This window comes from Lampetra planeri, chromosome 1, assembly GCF_965212315.1.
Source record: "Lampetra planeri chromosome 1, kcLamPlan1.2.h2, whole genome shotgun sequence".
Classification (NCBI taxonomy): Eukaryota; Metazoa; Chordata; class Hyperoartia; order Petromyzontiformes; family Petromyzontidae; genus Lampetra; species Lampetra planeri.
Genome location: NC_136107.1, coordinates 9,158,810 through 9,180,406, shown reverse-complemented (window position 1 = coordinate 9,180,406; position 21,597 = coordinate 9,158,810). Strand labels below are relative to the sequence as shown.

General features: G+C 41.6%; 1 protein-coding gene across 9 annotated transcripts in view; it reads left to right on the top strand.

The window, feature by feature from the left end:
- The window catches only part of LOC144742273 (RNA-binding motif, single-stranded-interacting protein 1-like), a 244,966-nt gene that overhangs the window by 109,927 nt on the left and 113,442 nt on the right, over nt 1-21,597 (top strand). The window contains exon 1 of one of the 9 annotated variants that reach the window (XM_078592502.1): nt 15,452-15,811. The exons of the other annotated variants lie outside the window; for them this stretch is intronic. Within the exon in view, the coding sequence (XP_078448628.1) occupies nt 15,746-15,811 (66 nt within the window). The 5' untranslated portion in view covers nt 15,452-15,745. Of the gene's footprint in view, nt 1-15,451; nt 15,812-21,597 lie in introns of those variants that run through there. 9 annotated transcript variants of the gene reach the window in all.

Genomic DNA, 21,597 nt, shown 5'->3' with positions numbered 1-21,597 from the left:
AAGTCGTGGCCTTGTAGTCCTAACAGCATTATGGCAGTTACTTTAATAAGACTCGTTCTTTTCACTCACTGTGCATTAATCTCGTACACTTCTGCTTGAGACATTTGGCACAGACGTTTTGTGACAGTGTCATTGTGGGATAGCAGCAGAACTTTTTTCCCTCACTGTGTGTATGTAGCCAAAGCGACTCATTGTTTCCGAAGGGGAATGTTTCAATTCAGTGCATATTACATGCATCAGAAACTTAGACACCGAAAACGAATAAGAAACCATCTGAAAATTGTGCAGATAAGCATGGAGAGGTGCATAATGGGAATTACACTGAAAGACAGAGAGACTAACACATGGATCAGAGTACACACACATGTTAGAGACTTCATATTGACTTTTCATAAAGTAAGTGGGCTTGGTAAGAGTATGTCGCTAAAAGGGATGATGGCTGACAGGCAAGGCTGACGACGGAGTTGCAGCCAAGGGAGGGTACACACCTGGGATGATGACAGATACGGAACAATGAGATGAATCCCTTGCGGAGGAGCTAAATAGAAAGTGGCATCATGGGATCATGTAGGATGGTGATAGAGCATTGCTGGTGATGGTGATATGTGCATCCAAGCATCTCATATTATGAAAGACATCATACGGCAAAATGAATCAAGTGAGTTCTATGCAAAGTAACGGTGATGCCAGAGTGTGACTTTGCAAATGGCACAAGTGTGGCTAAGGACGTATTTTTTATGTTCTTATTCATCCAAAGCCAGCAGTGTTCATAATCAGGAGCCATCCTAATTGGTATAACGAGTTGAAGTTGCACTTACATTTGGAACTTGTATTTTTCACAATGAACAGTTCTTTTCTTGAAGGAAGGGAGCCGGGCTACCAGTAGGTCAAGGCCGCTCCCTTCGGTGGAAGAACATTTATCATATGCGACGCGGCCTTTCACAAATATGAATGCTCATAACCGAAACGCAGTAAGACAAATGCTCGTGTTATAATGCATTGCTTTATTTCATACCAAGGCAAATTTGACAAACATTCCCAAAAAAGTCAAATTGATCTTTGCTGGTGTGTAACACTTGAGATATTTTGTAGTTATTTATATATTTACACAAGAGTAATGCCATGTGAACTGGAACATCTAGTTCCCAGCAGGGCCAACAAACAACAACAGTACAACTCGTGATACAGACCGAGCTACGTAATTGCACTCTCCCCTTGAAATATGCTCAAGGCATTGAGGGTTTGTTTCAGCACAGGGCTTGTATGATTACATTTACGTATGTTGAACTTATTTTGCACAGTACATAGCCAACCATACTAATAGAAGATGCGATGGAAGGACAACAAACTAAACACAAAAAGCAGTTATAAAGAAATGAGCTTTCAATTTAGATTTTAAAATGCACAGCTCAAGTGGCTTCCAAATATCGGAAGGAAGAGCATTCCAGATGGATGCAGAAGCGCATCTGAAAGTGCGCAATGCAGTGACCATCTTTGTTCGATGGCTAGGTAACAGGCAATTGCTTCTTGGTCACCCTTCTTCATTTACCAGCCGTATTTAAATAAAAATAAAAATAAAACCCACGAGACATACCTGATACCAGGGTGATGATCGATCGCCCACTTTCTGTTACTCTGCTGATAAAGATTCAATGAAGAATGCCACAACTTACATTTAAAGCAAATATTGTGATGTCCAGCAGTATAATGAAGTTCTGAAAGCTGGCTACTGGCTGGAAACAAATGAAAGCGGTTTTATTTTCCCCATTTTTACTCTTCTATGCCAATTTAGCACACCGGAATACATACATTTAATAAAATGGCTACATTAAAGAAAAATGCTTTCACTTTACCATTATTAATTTCAAAAGTGTAACATATCTTCAGTGACATCTGGTTAGCATTTGAAAACATTGTCTGTAAGGCCAGTCAGGGCTTATTTAAAGTTATAGCGTAGGCCTTTCCACCAACTGTGTATTTATTTAATAACGATTAATTTCGTAACTTTTCTCTAAAACAACTTGCTAATGGTTGAAAATGCTTTGCAAATCCATGAACAGTTTTAAAAATACATTTTATAATAAAATACTCCACGATGACAACCTACCTCATCAACCCTCGCAGCCACCCAACTATAAATATTCGGGCCCGTGAGTGCATGGAAGCAACATTCAAGTGCTTATTTATTTATCTGTGTGGAGTATTGACCTGTTTTTAACGGACTTTGAAATAAGGGTTTTAATGTGTGTAGGTTCGGAACAAAGCTCAAGTGATTGAATAATGTATTACTGTACGTTTTAAGTGCTGCACGGCCTGTTTAGAGGTGATCAGAGAGGTATGATGGGTAGTGTTGCCTGTGGGCACTCAGCAGATGGTTGAGCAAGTGGCTGAATAGTTGAAGGGAGCAGCAGGTCTCGTTAGATTGCCCGACGACTAGTGTAAAACAAGTACATTGCATTTCCATATAGTATAACGTGTATGGCCTTTGTTAATTCTGCTTGCACAATCCTTCATGGGGAAACCAGCTATCAGTCTGGACAGACAATTACATGTGGTGACATGCCTCTATCCAAAATTCTAACAGCCCTTTTACCCCTAACCCATCTCAAATATTGAAAATACAGTACGTAACCCTCCAAAAGAATTCATTAAGCTGAGAATATAAAGCTTGGCATACCCTAAAGGTGGCCCCAAGATCATTATGGGTTTTAGGCTTTTAGCGGGAGATGATATTGGGGGCAAGGGAAGGCTAAAGACAAGGAGAATGTTGATTTCCAGCCATAAGACTGAACTCAATAAATGGATGGGTTCCATCAGGGCTGAATTCTTCCCTGGAGATATTCGGACAAGAGGCCACAGCTGCTTGCTTTGAGAACAGGGGGGTTGTATAGTGTATTTGTTCCCATCAGCGTGATTGGAGACAGCTTTAAAAAAACAGAAAGAACTAGCGATGCTCAAAGGCAGTGGCCAATTGCTGCTTGGGATTGCTTTTCAATCAGTCCTTCTTTCTGTGGATGTAGCTAGAGACATGTGTTTATGCAGTTCCATGAAAAGTTGCTTATGTTATACAAGGTACCAATGTCTACATTATGAACATGTGTGAAACATATCAGTTGTAAAAAAAAATAACAATCACAGAAATGGTGACATCGTATTCAGCCAGGATCTATCCACTGCTGCCGCTATCCCTCAGGCCTTGCGACGCAGGAATTGGTGTGTTAAACGCTATTTGCATTTTAATATTCATATTAAAAGGTATTTTTCCATTGTTTTTGGCTTTTTAGTCCACAGTAAAATCTAGCCTAGTATCCAGAATAATTTTACCAATTTATCATTGAATATTCTTTCGTATCCAATGAAACTGGAACTTCCGGATGAAACCTACATATATGAGGAAGTAGCATGCAAGCTTCACGCAAAGAAGTCGACAACCTACTTGCTCTATTGCTTTATGCAAGCACATTGCAACTAACATGTGCATTTTTACACATGTGCTTGAACAGTATCTCTGAGGGTGAGTAGGGGCATCTGTGTGTTCATGTACAATAGTGTGGAGCTTCACAGTGTCCCTGGCTTGGATCAAGTTCAGCGATGACATCACTGCACTTATTGTTGTGTGTAAACATATCCATCATGTTCCGCTGCATTGACGTGTTTGCAGGCTGTACCAAGTGTTGTTCAATGTGACATCCAAGGTTTCCCTCCACATGCTGGGAGCTTCATTCATTTCCTGAAGAATGTACTTCCTGAAAAAGTTCCCATCATGTGGAGTGAAATGTCAGACCTCTTACTGCACAACATGCGGTACAGCCCAAAAACACGTCAGGGAGCTGCACAGCACAGGACAACGACGACAATCCTACGAAGTGGTCTTGTGTTACATTTTTACCATCACATTGCCTAGTTCACTGGACTGAATTATGGCCCGTCGTTAACTGTGTTCAACACAATGCATGATATGTTAATAATAATAAATAATAAATAATTTACAACTCTTTGTCAAGCCACTGCTGGGTCATGGCCTCCTCCCCCTTGTTATCGTCGGCCGTGGTAATTGTTTGGCCATACTTCACCATGCCGGTCATTGCGGGCTGGTGAAGCTCGGTTGCCTAAGAATAGTTCAGATATCACTCGCCACTGTCGTCATTCTTGGCCCGGAATCAAATTCAGGTATCTGAGTTAATCGCACATTGCGCACACTACCACCCATCCCACCATACTTTGAAATTAACATTTTATTTTCTTCAATGTCAATTTGAATATGATTGTAATTGGCATGTTTAATTTGCACGTGGTAATGCTAAGAACATTGTGAATACAGCAACGTGTCATCCAGTGTCTGTATAACACATTATTTACATGACTTCTATGCCGCTTCTTAATTTTAGTTCAAAGAGTTAATATTTCACTTTATCTGCATATTCAATTTTAAAAAAACGGATGTATTTTGCCTATTTATTTGTAACATAATATCGAACCAATAAGTCGATGTAGTAAGTGATGTGGGGTGTTCTACTGTGATATAAGAATAATCAATTGGCATAGTCCTTATGAGTGGATATTATTAATGGATTGATGTAAAAGACCTTTGGGTACATTTACAAAATGTTTCATATTGCTCAGATGGTTATGCTGCGTAATGTACCTGTGACAAATTTGCATTTGGCCAGAGCTCTCAACTCAAAACGAATGCCTTCCATTCTATGTAAATTATTGTTATTACACAAATGCAATGAGTAGCCTATTTTCAATTACTTAATTATGCTTTGATTCATTTAAAAGGCTGTTCTTGTAAGTAAGATAAATGTCTACTTTACTGCTAAGAACGTTAATGCAAACCACACTGTAACATTTCTTCACTTTCCATGTGCAGTGTTACATCAGTTAAATCGAATTACATTCTTTCGATACTACTGATTTGTCATGATGTTTATCCAGTTTAGATAGATATAAAAAAATAATCTCTTAATATTTTTTGTTATTCTCTCTGGACGCCGCTAAGCTTTGATGGCGACATTCGTGTGCAACGCCTTTTGTCCAATACGGTTGAACGTGACTGATTCACTGACTGACTGAAGCTCTCGTATGTGCCTATTTCGTAGATTAGGAAAAAGAGCATCTTGCTCTGATGTGAATGCCAAATGTGGGGAGTTTTGTCCTTGGAGCCGTGCGTGATCCTGACACCTTTCAGGTTTCAGCACGAGCTGTGGGGACGCGAGCCTCACCGCTTCTCACCCACGGATTGTTTTTGTCTGTTTCTCATAACCTCGCCAGCACTGCCAAATACTGACCATCTGTGGATAATTTTTGCCTCGAGTCCCAGCGGTTTTGTACGGTGCAGAGATTAATGGCCTCGTGTGAAGCTTGGGAGAGTCGGCTATATTTGTTCCCCAAACTGCCAGTCCCCAACACTCAGGGCATGCACGGTCACATGGGCAGATTACGGTCATTACTCATATGCGGGCCTTCCTCGGTGCAATTAGCCGATGGGCTTTACAAGAAACACTGTTTCGGAACTGTAAACCTAGGCCACCACTTGGATTGAATAATTTACTTCCCAGAGCTTGATCATCTGAGATGTGGTGACTCGTCTTTAGCAGAGCTCTGCATCGGCACTCCATATTAGCTTTACAGAAAAAAAGTTAGGGAAAATAGCGGTTTTAAAGTATTGTTTTCAGCAATGCTTATACACAGAAAGAGGTAGGAGGATTTCAATCATTTTTTATTAATTTATTTACGTCCATAAAATATTTCCTTCCATTGAAAAATGTGCCACGTTATTTTTGTGGTTCACATTTACATTGGCTAAAGGTTAGAAAAATGAATTACGTTGTTTACGCTTTACAACAATCTAAATCAACAGCAATATGCGTCTCCGAGAAAGGTCAGGTAGAACTTCGTGAAATTTTATCAGAATTATTTTTTCACGAAAAATTGCGAATACAAACCAATACATAAAGCATTGCAGTTTTATGAAATTGTACCAATTTCTACCGTGGGCATCAGAGTTTAAGAGCGGCACTGTCATTGGTGTGTGTGGAACTGGGTGGTACCGGTTTTGAGGCGTTGGTGTCCGTGCTAGCCATGGGCTTGTGATTTACACCACCGTGCTATTGATCGAGGGTTCCTCTTCTAGCACAACGTGTTTTGTTTTTTTGGCGCTGATTGCCAGAGCCATGCGGTGGGAGCGCTTGCCTTTTAAAAAATCTTAATTTCCCAAAGCATTAGGGGTGCAGCGCAGGGTGCTGGTGCTGGTAATCCTTCTGCGGCATGTAACTGCCCCTATTTATTCATTCTGAATGTCAGCTTTGATGTCATTTTTGCAAGAGCACATATCGCTTGAGGATTATAGACTTTTTCAAAACTCTTACAAAATACAGTTGTGGGTTTAAATAATGTCTCGCCGTAGCCGTGCACATTAAATCGAGCTATTCTCTTAATCCTTTTTGTCCTCAAGCCACGAAAATTAACATTTTACTTTCAAAAATATTTCCGTTTCTATAACTGACCTTTCCCAAGGTTAGCACCCCTAAACCATTTCTAAAATGTAGAATCACTTTGATAACGGCAGCAGCACATGATATGTCAGGCAGCCTGCTGTAATCAAATAGTCGTTAATTGTTTTATTTCTTTCTGGGTAACAGCTCCTGATAAAATAATAGAAGTGTCTTTAAAACTCGCTCATCTGCTATTTACGCACCACTTGATTTCATGGGACAGCTCTTTAAATAAAATTATTTCAAATATAATTACATAAATCTTGACTTAAAGCTTTCGTGCCTGGAGGAATTAATATTCTTTGGGTATTTCGGTAAAGCCACGTAGATAGAAATATATATATTCTTTTATTATTTTGCGTAATAGAATGTTGATATTTTAGCCCGTAAATAACCAGCCATGGTTACAAGTGGCCCGCACAATGTTTAATCTTTCAGCGGATAAAAATGTGCGCGATGCAACCCTCATTTGAGTCTTCTTAAAATATATATGAAACCAATGCAATAATTGCGAAGTATGTAATTGTATTCTTTGGGTCTTTCGGTAAAGCCACGTAGATAAAAACATTTTTAAATAAATTATTCTTATTTTTATTATTTTTCTATCTACGTGGCTTTACCGAAAGACCCAAAGAATACAATTACATACTTCACAATTATTGAATTGGTTTCATATATATTTTAAGAAGACTCAAATGAGGGTTGCATCGCGCACGTTTTTATCCGCTGAAAGATGAAACATTGCGCGGGCCACTCGTAACCATGGCTGGTTATTTATGGGCTAAAACATCAACATTCTACTATGCAATGGCATGGCTTCAAAAAGGCACAGTGTTAAGCCATTAAATGCAATAGTGGCTAATTGTTAACCAAATTACAATATCATGTTTCCTCAGCCCTTCTTATGTGGATTCTTTTTTTTAAAGGGAAAAAGTCAATGAGTGCTATCAATAAATAACTGGTTGTGTGTGCGTCCTCCACAGAGAGATGTGGGGGTTGTGCATCCGAGCATGCAACGAGATGTCCCTTGTATCTAGAGGACCCCTTCATTCTCTCTGTTTCCATTTCTCCATCCTCCAATCGTCAGAGTTTATGCAAGCTTCATGCCGTTCATCTCCTATCAGTTCTGAACTGCTTTCATGTAGAGACTTTTAATAATTTTCATAGGAGCCTCTTTTGAAGGATTCATACATTTAGATTATTATATATGTCAGGTCAAGGTGTGTCAACTCAAACCAGCATGGGGTGGTTCTCATCTCCATGATGATCTCTGAGCCAGTGGTCAAAATTCCACATTACTATGGCAGGACCCATTTTTTGATTGATCAACCACAGTTGACTTCCCACAAATTGCCGTATAACAACGCATAAATGATAATGTAGAATTTATGCTCATGATAAATGTATTAATAGTCTCTGTAATAATTAATTATTTACAAAGAATGCAAAAAGTATATCAGCCATATTCACTCTGCACTCTAGCTATGAGAGCATACTCAAACCTAGGTAATGATATGAGAACAGAATATATTTTTTGCAATGGAGATAATAGGTGAAGTTATTGTGTCTATTTGAACAAGCACTGCCCACAAAGAGAAATGTCAACATAATTTATAGTTCCTGTGCTTGCAACAGCTGCCATGCATTCCAATTTTTGCTGTGAGAAAACTTGCTGACGTCAGAGTGGCAGGTATTCAGGATGTACCGGTCACTCCTCTATGACCAGGTATAACACCTGGCCATGTAGGAGTGGCTCAGGGTCATCACTGAACATTTTATTTTTAGCTCAATGGACCCTACCCCAGGTGAACAAAAATAAATACATTAACAAGCACAGACACCTTGGAGCTTTGCATGACAATAATACAAAAATCTAGTTTACAAGTAATTTGTATAGGAAAACATGTGTCTACATTTCTACATGATTACATATGGGTTTAGCACTTTCCGTGCACCAAAATGCATGCATTGAGTTTTGTGATAAGTCATCCTCTTGCATGTCACTCACTTCCTAATGTAAAGGTGTGGTCATCATACAGAAACTAAACAAATAAATGTCCTATTGCATTCCGTTTATGTTATGCTTGGCCGTCCTGGGTGCGTAGCCATTGCCATGAACCTGTGTATTATGGTATTTGTGTGAAATGGCTTCTGTAGCAAAATGCATAAAGTTTTGTTTCTGCTGTTTTAGCATTTACAATTAAATGTTGCATTGAAACACCAAATCATTAACTCTAGGCTAGTGCTGAGTACCATCCTTGCAGTTTCACAATTTGGCAGTACATTGAAATTAAATGTCAGCAATTCATTTCTGTTAAGTTCTGCCACAAACATGCTGACATTTTTAGCAGTTGGCATGAAAACAAAGAAATGCAATTTGCGTTGGATTTCAAATTTTAAGAAAACCCTAGCGTGTAGTGGTAAGCCTGCCTCGGAATTCACGACACAGCCCACATCTGGCCAATCTAGGACTATTGACCAAAGTGATTCACGTAGATTAAATCCCCTGTGTTGGTACTTAAAGAGATCCGATAAATGTGTTTAAAAAAACAGTTGCAATGCAGCAAGAATCGTGAATGTTTGTTTTTGTCTTATTTTGTGAAACCTCCTTTAAAGATAAAATGTACAGTTATGGAAAATACTAAGCTTAAGTATTTTAAATACACATTTGACATGAGGTGTTATAGTAATCCATGAGCAATTAATCTAGCATGCATATATGTAAAATAATCCAGCCCTTTGTTAAACAACTATTGGGTGCAGGCCTCGCCTCGCTGTGTCGCGGATGGGGTGTTGGCTGACCATTGTTTGTGACGTGCGTGCTATGATGTTCAATAGTTAAGATGTAATGTAGAGTACACAAGAAGGTTCATTGTTGAACGTCATCCAGAGATATAGGGTAAGACCTAAATTAAAGTGCATTCATGGTAGTGGTTAGAAAAACTGCTATTTTCTTGTAATTGAATGCCTTAATATAGCAGATTGGAATGTATGAAGGGTGTTACAGCATGCGCTTTGAATCTTTCCATACTACTCTGCTTCAAATATCGGTGCCCATGATTTATACCCAATGGCCATTGAAATTTCAATTGTTTGACCTGCTCAAGGCATGCAATGGGCCCCACTAGGAGTAACACCACAGGGATCTTTCTTTTGCTTCATTTAGTAAAAACAACTTTAATTTAAAAACTCTCTGGAGTGAATTATGGCAGAACGATTGACACGTAATTGAAAGGTTATGATGTCAAATCTCAGCCAGGGGTCGGTGCAGGCCACCATCTTTGCAAGGTGGATAAAGTAATTAGCATAATTTTACAGGTCGGTTCTTTGCAGAGACTGGCCTCCACCAAATAAATGTGGAAATTTGCCCACTCACTCGGGGCCACAAATGGAGAATGAGCACCATAGAATTCTCATTGAGCACAGGGAGACACTTTGGGCCAGATATTCACGTTGACGAAACAGCTGAAACACATCATTTAGATGATTTGTGCCTTTATCAGTAATAGGGACATGTTTTCCGAAAAAACCTGACGAAAATTAACTTTCATTGAGATAAACAATCCTGGGCCGTTGTAGTTTTTTTATATATACAAGAGGGCCACAGGGGTGACCGCCTGATTTATTATTTCCTCCCACCCAGGTGGAAGGACGGGCCGCCGTGAATGAACGTGTGTGCAGGAGGATGTTGGAGGCCTCTCAGGGGAATGCTAGCAGGGCGTGATGTTGGCTGAGACATCACGCCCTGCTCACAGGAGCAGCACAAATGAGCGGCAACCTCGTGAAACCAGAGGCCAAAGTCCCCTGGCAGGCGATTAGACTTGGAACATGAATAAATTGGAGTTGCAATTAAAAATGTCTCCAATCTTTCACAGTGGTGTTCATGTGAACAAGGTGCACGTGTGCGAGCATGCCCACGCACTTTGTGCGTGTGTACGTGATGAACAACATATGCACGTTGTTCATCACGTACACATGCATGTTGTTGAAATAAAAATTAACACTTGTTATCGAACAGCCTAATGAAAATGAAAAGCCAAATACCGAGCATTCTGAAAGCTGATCACAAGGTGCTATTTGTCTTCTTGGTTCTTTCGGTAAAGTCACGTAGAAGGGAAGTAATAAAATAATAAAAATAAAACATAATAAAATGAAATAATTCTCACGACGTTTCGGCTACAACGCAAGCAGCCGTCTTCAGGTGAAGAATGAGACACTACCAAGCTAGGAGCTTATATATAAACTGGGTTGGAGGTGGAAGAGCGCCTTAACAAAAAGAATGTGCATATGAAGAGGAATTTAGCATATTCATGGAAAATGCGTAGGAGGTGGGCGGGGGGGGGGGGGTTTCAAAGTCATATTATGCCCATGCATTATGCAGGATCAGCAGCACTAAGGGGGGGGGTGCAGGGAGTAGCATTAACAAAGGAAAGGGATGTTAATGATATGTAGCTGCAGTTACTAAACAACCACGTAGAAAACTAAAGTATAAACTACATAAAAAAACGAAAGTATAAACTGCATAGCACCATCAGTATACTTACTATACTCTACAATAAGCTGAGTTACTAACAGCAAGTAATACATTACAATTCTACGTCGTAAAAATTATATAATATACTTCCATCTAAACTTTATTTGCTTACATCACACGAGCATATACCGTACTATATACTGCCATAGATAAACCCAACATTAAATTATATACTGTATTACTATAAACCACCCTATACCTTATACATTTCAACATAACACTATGTATTATTCTACCCACCCTAATGTGTATCGAAATGGTTTATTACGTCCTTCCAATGATTGCTAAGCCAGAATCCATCTTTTCGGTTAAAATTGTCTCTGTGTTTGTATATGTGGATCGCCTCATGAACGAATCTCTCATGATAGCCAGATGGCTTGCAGAGAACCTCTGTCTTGGAGAAGTCAATGTCATGTGAGCCCACTGAGTTGTAACAGTGATCTGCCACGGCTGAGGTGTTTGTCCTACCGTGTTTCAGGTCAGCTTTATGTTCACGGATGCGGTCCGAGACATGTCGTTTGGTTTCCCCAATGTAACTGCTACCACAGAGGCAACTTAGTTTGTAGACACCAGGGTACTGTATGTCTGGAACCACATCTTTTACAGACGGTACCAGATCACGGATTTTATGCACTGTGTTGAATCGGACCTGGATCTTGTGTTTAATCAGGATTTTGGAGATATTTTTTGTGACCCCAGCAATGTAGGGTAAGGTGATGGTCTTGAAAGGCTCCTCAACAGGATCCTTCTTGATGGTTGGAGTGATGGCTTTGCGGATTGTGTAGTCAGAGTAACCATTAGCCTTAAGAGCTTGGCGTACGTGTTTGAGTTCACTGGAAATGTGTTCATGGTCGGAGATGCATTGGGCTCTATGATATAGAGTCTTAATGAGGGAATTCTTCTGGGATGGATGGTGGTGGGAATCCGGTTTTAGATAAGCATCCGTGTGGGTGGCTTTCTTGTAGACAGAGTGGCTCATTGAACCATCAGGTCTCCTTTTGATTAGGACATCCAAAAAGGGTAGCTTGCCATCATTTTCGACTTCCATGGTGAATCTGATGGCTGGGTGTATGGAATTGATGTGGTCGAGAAATTGGTCTAGAGCAGGCCGGCCATGTGGCCAGAAGACAAAAGTGTCGTCTACGTACCTCTTCCATAAGGTCGGGCGTAGAGTGGCAGTCTGGATGGCGTCCGTCTAAAATTTCTCCATGAAGATGTTGGCTACAACCGGAGATAGGGGGGAGCCCATTGGGGTGCCCTCAATTTGCTTGTAGAAAGTTTCATTCCAGGTGAAGTATGTATTGGTTAAGCAGTGTCTCACCAGGGGGGGTACCCCAGCATTCAGTCCTTGATGAACCAAGTCTTCAATGATTGCGATGGTGTCAGGTACAGGAACCTTGGTGAATAAGGAAACCACATCAAAACTGACAAGCAGGTCGTCTGGGGACAGGGCAATCCCCTTGATTGTCGATACCAGGTCAGTAGAGTTTAGTACTGCAGAGGTGGTTTTTCCAGTGAAAGGCCGTAGGATTTCAGACAAAAAACGAGCCAATTTATAGGTGGGAGAGTTGATAGTAGAGACAATGGGACGAAGAGGTGTATCTTCTTTATGTATCTTTGGCAAGCCATATAATCTTGGTGGCCTGGCTGCAGAAGGTTTCAACGAGAACTGTTTGGTCTGATCAAATAATGCGGTTGAATCAGAAATGATTTTGTTGGTTTTAGTGACGAGGCTGTTGGTGGGGTCTCTTTTTATTTTTGTATAGCTGCCATCGTTGAGTAGTTCTTGAATTTTGTTGTTGTATTCTATTTTGTCCATGATGACAGTGGCATTGCCTTTGTCGGCTGAGAAGATGACAATGTCATCCCTCTTTTTTAATTGAGCTAATTCAAAACGCTCATCTTTGCTGATGTTGCTAGCTGGCATCTTAGCGTTTTTGAGGGTTGCAGAGATTTCGGATCTTGCTACGTCTGCAGCGATGTGACTCAAGCCCTTGAGAGCTACATCTACTCGAGCAATTATATCATTAACTGGTATGTGTCTAGGTGTGACTGCAAAGTGTAGTCCTTTAGCTAAAACGGATTTCAAACCTTCAGAAATAGAACTGTTACTGCGATTAATTACGACTTTGTTAACATCTAGCTTTTCAATGTGTGGGTCCGGTTTCTTGTTTGAGAGGCGGTTGAATTTGGAAATCAAGTTGTCCTTACATTTAGTCGACATAGCGGCAGCTGAAGAGGCAGTCATTTTTTCTACATGTTCCCAATCCGATGTGGACATTGTTGCACTCAAAGATAAGTGTGATTTGTAGAGTGTATTGTCTAACTGATCTAGTTCGGTGCGCGTAAGTCTGATTTTCTCTGAGATAAGAGCTAAGCTAGTTCTAGACAGAATTCGTTTCGCATTAGAAGAAGTTACAGCAGCAGATGTTAGTGTAAATGCGTTTGGTATTACCTTAGAGTCGCGGCATCTCTTCAGAAAGGTGAGAGACTCGATTAGCTGAGCCTTCTTATCACGGAGCTTGTTGAAGGATCTCAAAGTTATGTGGAAACCCTCCCCGTAGAGGCGGTTAAATTTCGATTTAAAGCTTTCGTGACTGCAGGGATTCATCTTCTTGGTTCTTTCGGTAAAGTCACCTAGAAGGGAAGTAATAAAATAATAATAAAAATAAAACATAATAAAATGAAATAATTCTCACGACGTTTCGGCTACAACGCAAGCAGCCGTCTTCAGGTGAAGAATGAGACACTACCAAGCTAGGAGCTTATATATAAACTGGGTGCTATTTGTTTTTTTTTAAATAAAGCCTGTAAATGGACTTTAATGTATCTAAAATACGCTGTTGATGCAAACAGTTCATAATTAAAGTATGGGTCCCAATTTGGATTTACAGGAATGCATAATGGCTAACCTTTACTTTCCTGCTGTGTTGATAAATGTCTAGGAATGTTAGCACCCAGCTGCATTCTAAAGGCTTCATCTGCCCCTCTTACCTAAGCTTGTCAGGTTTAATGCACTCGGGCTTCGAATTCAATTAAAATCTCTCGCAAGCCCTGCCTCGCAGCGTCGTCACTTGCCAAGCCTCCGCCACGCAGGGTGCTGCCCCCAGGCGCAGCGGATATAATTACGCTCGTCCTGCAGAGGCGACCTTCTGTGATCTTCCGTTTAAAGGGACAAAGGCAGCCCGCTACTCCCTGGAGGGTCAAAAACCACCTGGCCAAATCCACTCTCCCATGCAAATAAGGAGTCTCTTTCGCCTTTTCTTAAAAGGCAAATGTTATGAGCTCATTTGCGCACAAGGTGAAACTAAATGAAGAGTGTGAAATATTTACTTTAAAAAAAGTTTTATATCGTAGGTTTGTTTCAATTGAGGTGATTTCTGTGTTTTTCTGCGTAGGTCATGAGGCAGGAATTAATCAAGAATGTAAATGATTAATGGGGGGGTCTTGAGTCTGGCTGTTCTGATGCAATGAAGACAATTTGCGACTGTGCCGTAAGGTACATTGATAACAGCGTGCATATGACCATAGTTCCCGAGTATTCACTGAAAACTATTATTTTATTTTCATCATCATTGGCCGTGATCTATCCACTGCTGGATGAAAGCCTGCTAATGTTGTCGCCATCAGTTAACCTAGCGCATGCACATATTGCTCCACCTACCCAGTGCTCTTCCTCTTCGGCGTGTGTTCTGTCATTTGGCTGCCACTTGTTGTCATCGTCTCGACCACCAGCCATCATCCCGTTTATTGATGTGTTCTACTCAAGTCCACTTTTCTCAATAGTCAATGTTTCTCATTTGTTTTTTTTTCTCTGATGCATGCAGTTTTTTTTTCTCAGTGTGATTTTAAGCATGTCTCATTGCATACTTTTGTCAGTGTCCATTTATTTCATACGACAAAGTAAAATTTCACGCTGAATAGGCATTGCATCGAGAGATTACAGTTGTCATCTTGCTGCGTGCAGCTGCCGCTGTTATGCACCACGACAGCAGCACACAGAGCGAAACGGAGAATGTGCCACGCTGCCGATATTTAAATCCTGATAATTACAGTACCTGCGACGGTAAACGCTCAAACAACAATGACCCCGCCTCTGCCTCCCCCGATGGGTAGGGGGGGGGCGGCTGGACATCCATCGGAAAGATGATGTAACAACCCCCTTTGGGTGCATCCAGCCTTGATGCGCTTTGATATTGCGGTGTTCCACGCACGGGCGAGCGGTGTGACGGCTTTTCAGTCGGCTCCACCCACCACGAGTCCCCCTCCCGCACGCCCGCGACCGCACGCCACTCACTGCCACCCGCCCCCACGCCAATGATCTCACCCTCGTTTCCTGAGTGGGATGGAGCCTCCACCCCCACCTCCCACCCAGTCTCCAGCCTCCTTGTGACTCTTGAGAGGCGTGGCAGCCCTCGGCATCAGCAGCGGCGGCGGCGGGCGTCCGTCCGGGCGAGCTAGCGAGCGAGTCAGCGCTGCACGCTGCTACGTGGAGGGCATTCCGCAGCGCACACCCCCCACACCACCACCAACGCGAAGCGTTCCGTATTTCGTCTTGCTGTGGGGCTGCTCCGTCTGTTCTGAGCGTGCGGATCCGCGTGTGTTTGCTGCCACCAGGCAGGCGGTCCCGGTTGGTTAGTCGTACGTAAAGTTTGGACTGTGGAATAATCGTAGCGAACAAGGCTTTGCGTGGACCCCGGTCAGGGCGAGAACGATGGTTTTGACAATGGCAAGAAGCGGATACATCCATTATCCAAACGGAATGTATGTCGCACGCAAGGTAAGGAGGCGATCGCTCGGGTGGTTTGTTGCATTTAAGGGATTTTGTTGTTTTAATTCCGAAGGGTTCACTAATGAGTGTCAAACTCGGGCGCGGAGTTTATTTCGTACGTTTTATAAAATGTTCTGTGTTCTATAACGCAAGCCCGCATTTGCGTCACTGCCCATTGCTCTCTAAACAATCTCCCACGGGGTGAATGTAATGTAAAACGAGGGCTCACATTTTGTTCGTGGATTGTTTTACTTCACGTCTTCTGCTTCAGTATAGCTTCTGCTTAAGTGGTGTAACTGCTGCGGTTTATGGAACGTGACACAAGCCGTCCTGTGTAGGGCTGGGGGATTATGTTGAAGAGAGCTCTCAGGGTCCCCCCCCTGATTACGGTAATCATTCCACTAACGTAATGCATCTTTGAAGGGTATGGAAGGGCGGATGGTTTCAACGCTAATGAGTGTTTCTGTGAATGAAAGGGAGGCTTATCAAATGTATGTATGCGCCTTCCGTGTTGTAATGTATCATGTACCTGTGGCGGTTTGTATAATGATAAGAACTGGATGGATTTCTGTTGTGATTTCCCGTAATTTTCTTTAAAAATCGCAGTAAAAACAGTTCACATGGTGTGTATATCACATGGTGCATCCTGCCCACCCGTTCGTCACGGGCATATATGCCTTTCGACCAGTTTGCCCTGCTTTACCCAATGCATAAATGCATCCCATTTACACCACAATCACATCAACACGTACGACAACAAAAGCTGTGTGTATTCCAACCAGTGTGGAAGTGCATGTGGATCAGCTTTTCACCCCTGTGGGTGTGAATGTTGTGACCTCTACAATGTGCTATCGTCAGACGGTTCTTCCCCGTCACCTGCGTGGCGGCTTGGACGCCAACTCGAGAGGAAACTGGAGGAGCTCTGAGTGGATGGAGCATTGGGTTCAGGCCTCTGACCCGTACACAGAGTGCATGCTATAGCTGTCATTAAGTGCAGCACTTGCCTATAAATTCAGGAATTCTTAGTCCATTCAGTTAAGTTAGAATTCCATTATTTTGATATGTAAGAGCCTACTGCGACACAGGTCAATTTGGCGAGGGAGACCTGGGGTAAATACAAAGGAAGTGTTGTACAGTCTCAACAGACGAATTATACGTGTAAACTACCACCGACTTTCATTCTTGGCAATTACGAAAACATCCCATTTTAATTTATATTTTTCGTGTAATTTCCATCCATTATCCATTCCTATCATTCTGTTCTCCATATTGATGTGTGCATCTCTGTTCGTTCATGTTGAACGTTATCCCATGAAAGGAATATTGTTGTCGAAGACGTAATTGCTCCATCCAAATAACGTGCATTTGTCCAGCGCAGCATTTCAGCATAAAGCACGGACTGAAAGAACCACGTAGCATTTGCTGAAGCATGATATAGGGCCAATTAATCATATTTGCCTCTACAGCAGAAAAGCGTTTTCTCTCATTTAAAATGTCTTCAGCCAGGGTAGTCGTACTCAACGAGTTCATGAAGAGACCATGCTCATTTCTTTTCAACGATCCTGTCGTATAAATACGGTGATAATATTCGAAATCTCGACACTCGCAAAAGCATGGGGCGACGCTCACCTCCACTGAGTGCCCCCGTGATAGTTAAAGAAAACTCAATATTTCTGTGTCAGGAGCCAGATTCGGTGTATGTGAGCGGACAATTCAGTTTATTGGGACGGATAATTTATCAGTGGCTGGCTACCCAAGTGTTCAGCATTGGATTTGCACGGTCAGCTTGTAAATCCTGGGTACAATGACACGGGAGCACTGACAGCTGAGCTAAATTCATTTGGGGAGAAACCAAACACTGTGCCAACAGTGTCCAATGAATGTATCGCACACAGTGGTTGGTGTCTGTTTATTTTACAACAAAGGGGATCGTGGGTGGCGGTGTTGGCTTAAAAAGAGCGTGTTCTACACCGGTGTGCATTACACACGTGGCTTTTTGAAAACGCTCAAATTGGTAAGCCAGACATGACATTAATCAAATATCGTTCAGCTAAACATGCATGATAACCCTCATTTTGCTGATGATGACAATTATATAGTTTGCGATGATTTAGAATACAACGCGTGGAGTTTTTTGTTTGTTTAAGGATACAGTAGTGCTCTGCTACTAAATAGGTATTTTTGTTTCCATGAAAGCCTAATTGAATCTCAAGATACACTTTTCACGAGGGTCCTAAATTGTAATGTTTGTTCTATCGCAAAAACCAGAGCATCCAAAAAAACTCACAACAGATGATAGGATAAACACCTTTGCACATATATCAGCAACCTACTTTATGTACTGATCGAGATATCGCGTTACATTTTTGCAGGACGAGTAATATAACCGGTGAGTGCCAACGATTACAAGGCTGCCAATGTGCGGTTGTCTTTTTTTCAAATGAATACATCATGACATGGCGCGACACCAGGCAAAGCACACGTGTATTTAGTTAGTTAAGCACGCAGGGTTCGCTGAAGCACAGTAAGACGTTGGAGGCGGGAAGCTTCATTCATCATGCATGGCTCGCCCAACTGGTTAGGGATTACTGGAGGCATAGGGGGAATGTGTTACCAAAGTGTCATATTTGCTCACCACTGCTTTAAAGAATGCCTGTTACAGGGAGGGTAGTGTGGAATAACTATTTTGGTGAATGTTAAAAAAAATGTTTACAGGATGTTGGAAGGAGACTCAGATGTCGTGTTAATAAAGCCAGCTGTTATGTTTTACGAGGCAGCAAACACTCAAAACACAGATTGTACTTATCGGCATTCATGTGCATGTGTTCTACAGTCAACTTGAAACGCTTGTTTGGTGTTTAAGGCTCCAATGTAGCGCATACCATGGGAGCATTCAAAGAAAATATTTTTCAGTTTCATCAATGTTTGATTTGTACCGCACAGATTATGTCTATGTACGTTCGCAACCTGTCATGCGATGCAGGGAATAAATACACCTCCGCAGAGTTAACCATGCGTGCTCGTGCATATATTTTAATGTATACGCATGTGCACGTTGGCATCGCAGAGTGTGTTAGCTTATAATGGGGGAAAGTTTCATGGGTTTTTTGTTTGTTTTGGATCACCTTTAGCTTAATGAGAGGTCTTACATTCTAGCCGTGAGTTATGGGCTCAATTGCGATGGGGTGACCTGATTTCGGAAAACTGGACGGGTGAACATGTGGGGGAGGGCAGGGTCAATGGGAGGTGGAAGGAGATACATTCACAAAAAGCACAAAATTCCCTTCTCGCTTTGTAGTGCGGGGTGTTTCGGTAGACCATTTTGCTATTTAATTTTGCACCGCCGTTTCGATTGAGCATGTTACAAATATCCGAGGTACAGTGCATAACCATTACATATAAGCAATGGCTGCCTTCGTTGTTCAACAATTGACCATTTCCGTTGCAAGCTGTGGTTTAAGTCAAGATAAAATTTCCGGTAACAAAAGTGCGTTGCAGTTTTCCTTCATGAAAACAAATGTGAAGAGCAGTTTGTCAGTGACGGACAAGGTTGCTGAGTAAAGCCTACGTCGTTTAGACTTTCAAAAGACGGTCAGTGCACAGCTTAATAGCAGCCTCAGCTATAACTTCAGCCGTCTAATTTTACGTGTTTTCACACAGTGCAAGGCTACATTCACAAGCCTTCCTCTTCTACGCATTAATTTCAAAGCTGTAACTTCATCTTCTAAGGGCAGCATGGGATTGCATGGAATTCCAAACCTGAGTTTGGCCAATCCCAGTGGCGGCTCCTGCAAAATCTCTCAGGGGGGGCAAATGTCTGGATGATTGATAAGGATAAGGTCCACCCATGCAATGGATAAATTAACAGCTTAAGCATGTAAAGGCAACTTCACTTCTTTAATATTAATGAAAAATAAAGTGACTCTTACAATACATCTTGTTTGTTTCTATACTCACTATTAAAACAAACCACTCAAGTTTCTTTTATTAAAGATTCCACTAGGTGGCGAAAAATTATATTGTTGGATGAAACGTGCTTACGTATGATGACGTAAGCACGTATGATGACGTAAGCACGTTAGGGCGAGCCCTCCCGGAAGCCATAGAGAATGCATTGCAGCGCCCCTGTTCGAAAAAAAACATCTTTGAATGTAAGTCTATGGGACCACTCGGGGCGATTCTCAGCTGGAGGGAAATTGCCCAAAAAGAGGCGGTACTCCACAGAACGTAGCATGACGCTGATTGGACTATATCCAGAGGCACAGTGACGGCTAGCGTGACTCTGTGGTTGAATGACATTGGTGGTGCGTCGCCCAATCGCCCTAATGAAGAAACCGCCCCTGGCCAATCCTATGGTAGAGAAGCAGTGGATGGATAGGCATAGTCAAGGACTTGTGGAAGCTGAGGGTCCCTGGGGATTTCTTTTTTGTACTTTGTAGGGCATTAAGGTGGCCGCTGAAAGACTGGGGTTATGCCCATTGGCGTTGACTTGACAGGGATCACTTCGTCATCATTATCGATGATTGAAATAAAAAAAAATAAGCAGTTTGTAAATATATGTAGGATCCCGTAATGAATAAATACGGTATACATCTGGCATTTGTGCCATTCTGACAGCACAAATGACGTCACAAAGGCGCTGTGTGTCACAGATGAGTATAGTACCTACAGGAGGACCTTTATTTTGCTGTCTTGCACTCTAACATGTGGGTAATTTTTCCAATTAACTTTTTATTCCATTTGTGATTTGTGATTCGAAACGAGGGATACAATCCATCAGCAATATATAAAACCATAAGTATCCATTCAAACTCAACAAGATAACAAATAATGAGAATGGAAGAATATAAACTTTATAAACATTAACATTTTAAATTATATTTGACATAAAATGCGTGACCCAAAATTACCGATGGGAGAAAAATAAAACAAAGGCAATTACAGAATGAATTAATTGAGAGCACGTGACGCAAGACGTGGATTTAATATGGGCTGATAGCAGTTATCAACATTGCTGTTCGAATTGTTTGCAGTCAAACACGATTTCAACATTACCAGGCTGTCACTAAATGAGGCAGCTGTACCACCATGGCTTGCTTACATATATTGGATTGCCAATATGGTTGTATATACACCGATACGGTCAGCCCCATGCAAGCCAGCAATGTCATCCTGAAAATAATTTCAACCGAGAGTTGTCATCCCTACATTGTGTTGGGGAGGCAAAATTTGATGTCGTAAATAGTTGCATTCCTCGGTGGCAATTGCTCGCAATTGCAATTCACCGGCAATTCACCCCCCCCCCCCCCCAATGACAGCGATGCCATGGAATAGATGGTCCACAGAAATAATTTTAACTCAAAATTGCTCTTTGGAGACATGCAGAACGCAGGCTCAGCATGTAATAAACACACGCTATTACGGATGCACGGGGTACCATAAATCTGTTAAGAAACTAATAACGCATTAAACAATAAAAGTGCATAATTAATATGCGAGCGGAATTTTGTTTTCTAATAGTCTTAACAAGGTCCATAAATCATGTTAGATGTTCATATTGTGCAATAACGTGTGTATGGTATTTTGTTATCTGCGTTGGCATTCAATTCCATTGTTGCCACGCTGTGAGGTTGGTGCCTGTTGCCAATTTTGTCACCTTGCTTGCTGCTTAAACTTTGAAAGTAAAGCATTTAAATCAACACTGAAAACCACGTCTAATGAGAGTTTTTTATTCAATCACTTGACACCCATAAAAAAATATATGAGTACTGGTGATAGCCCTGGCTAAAAATCCG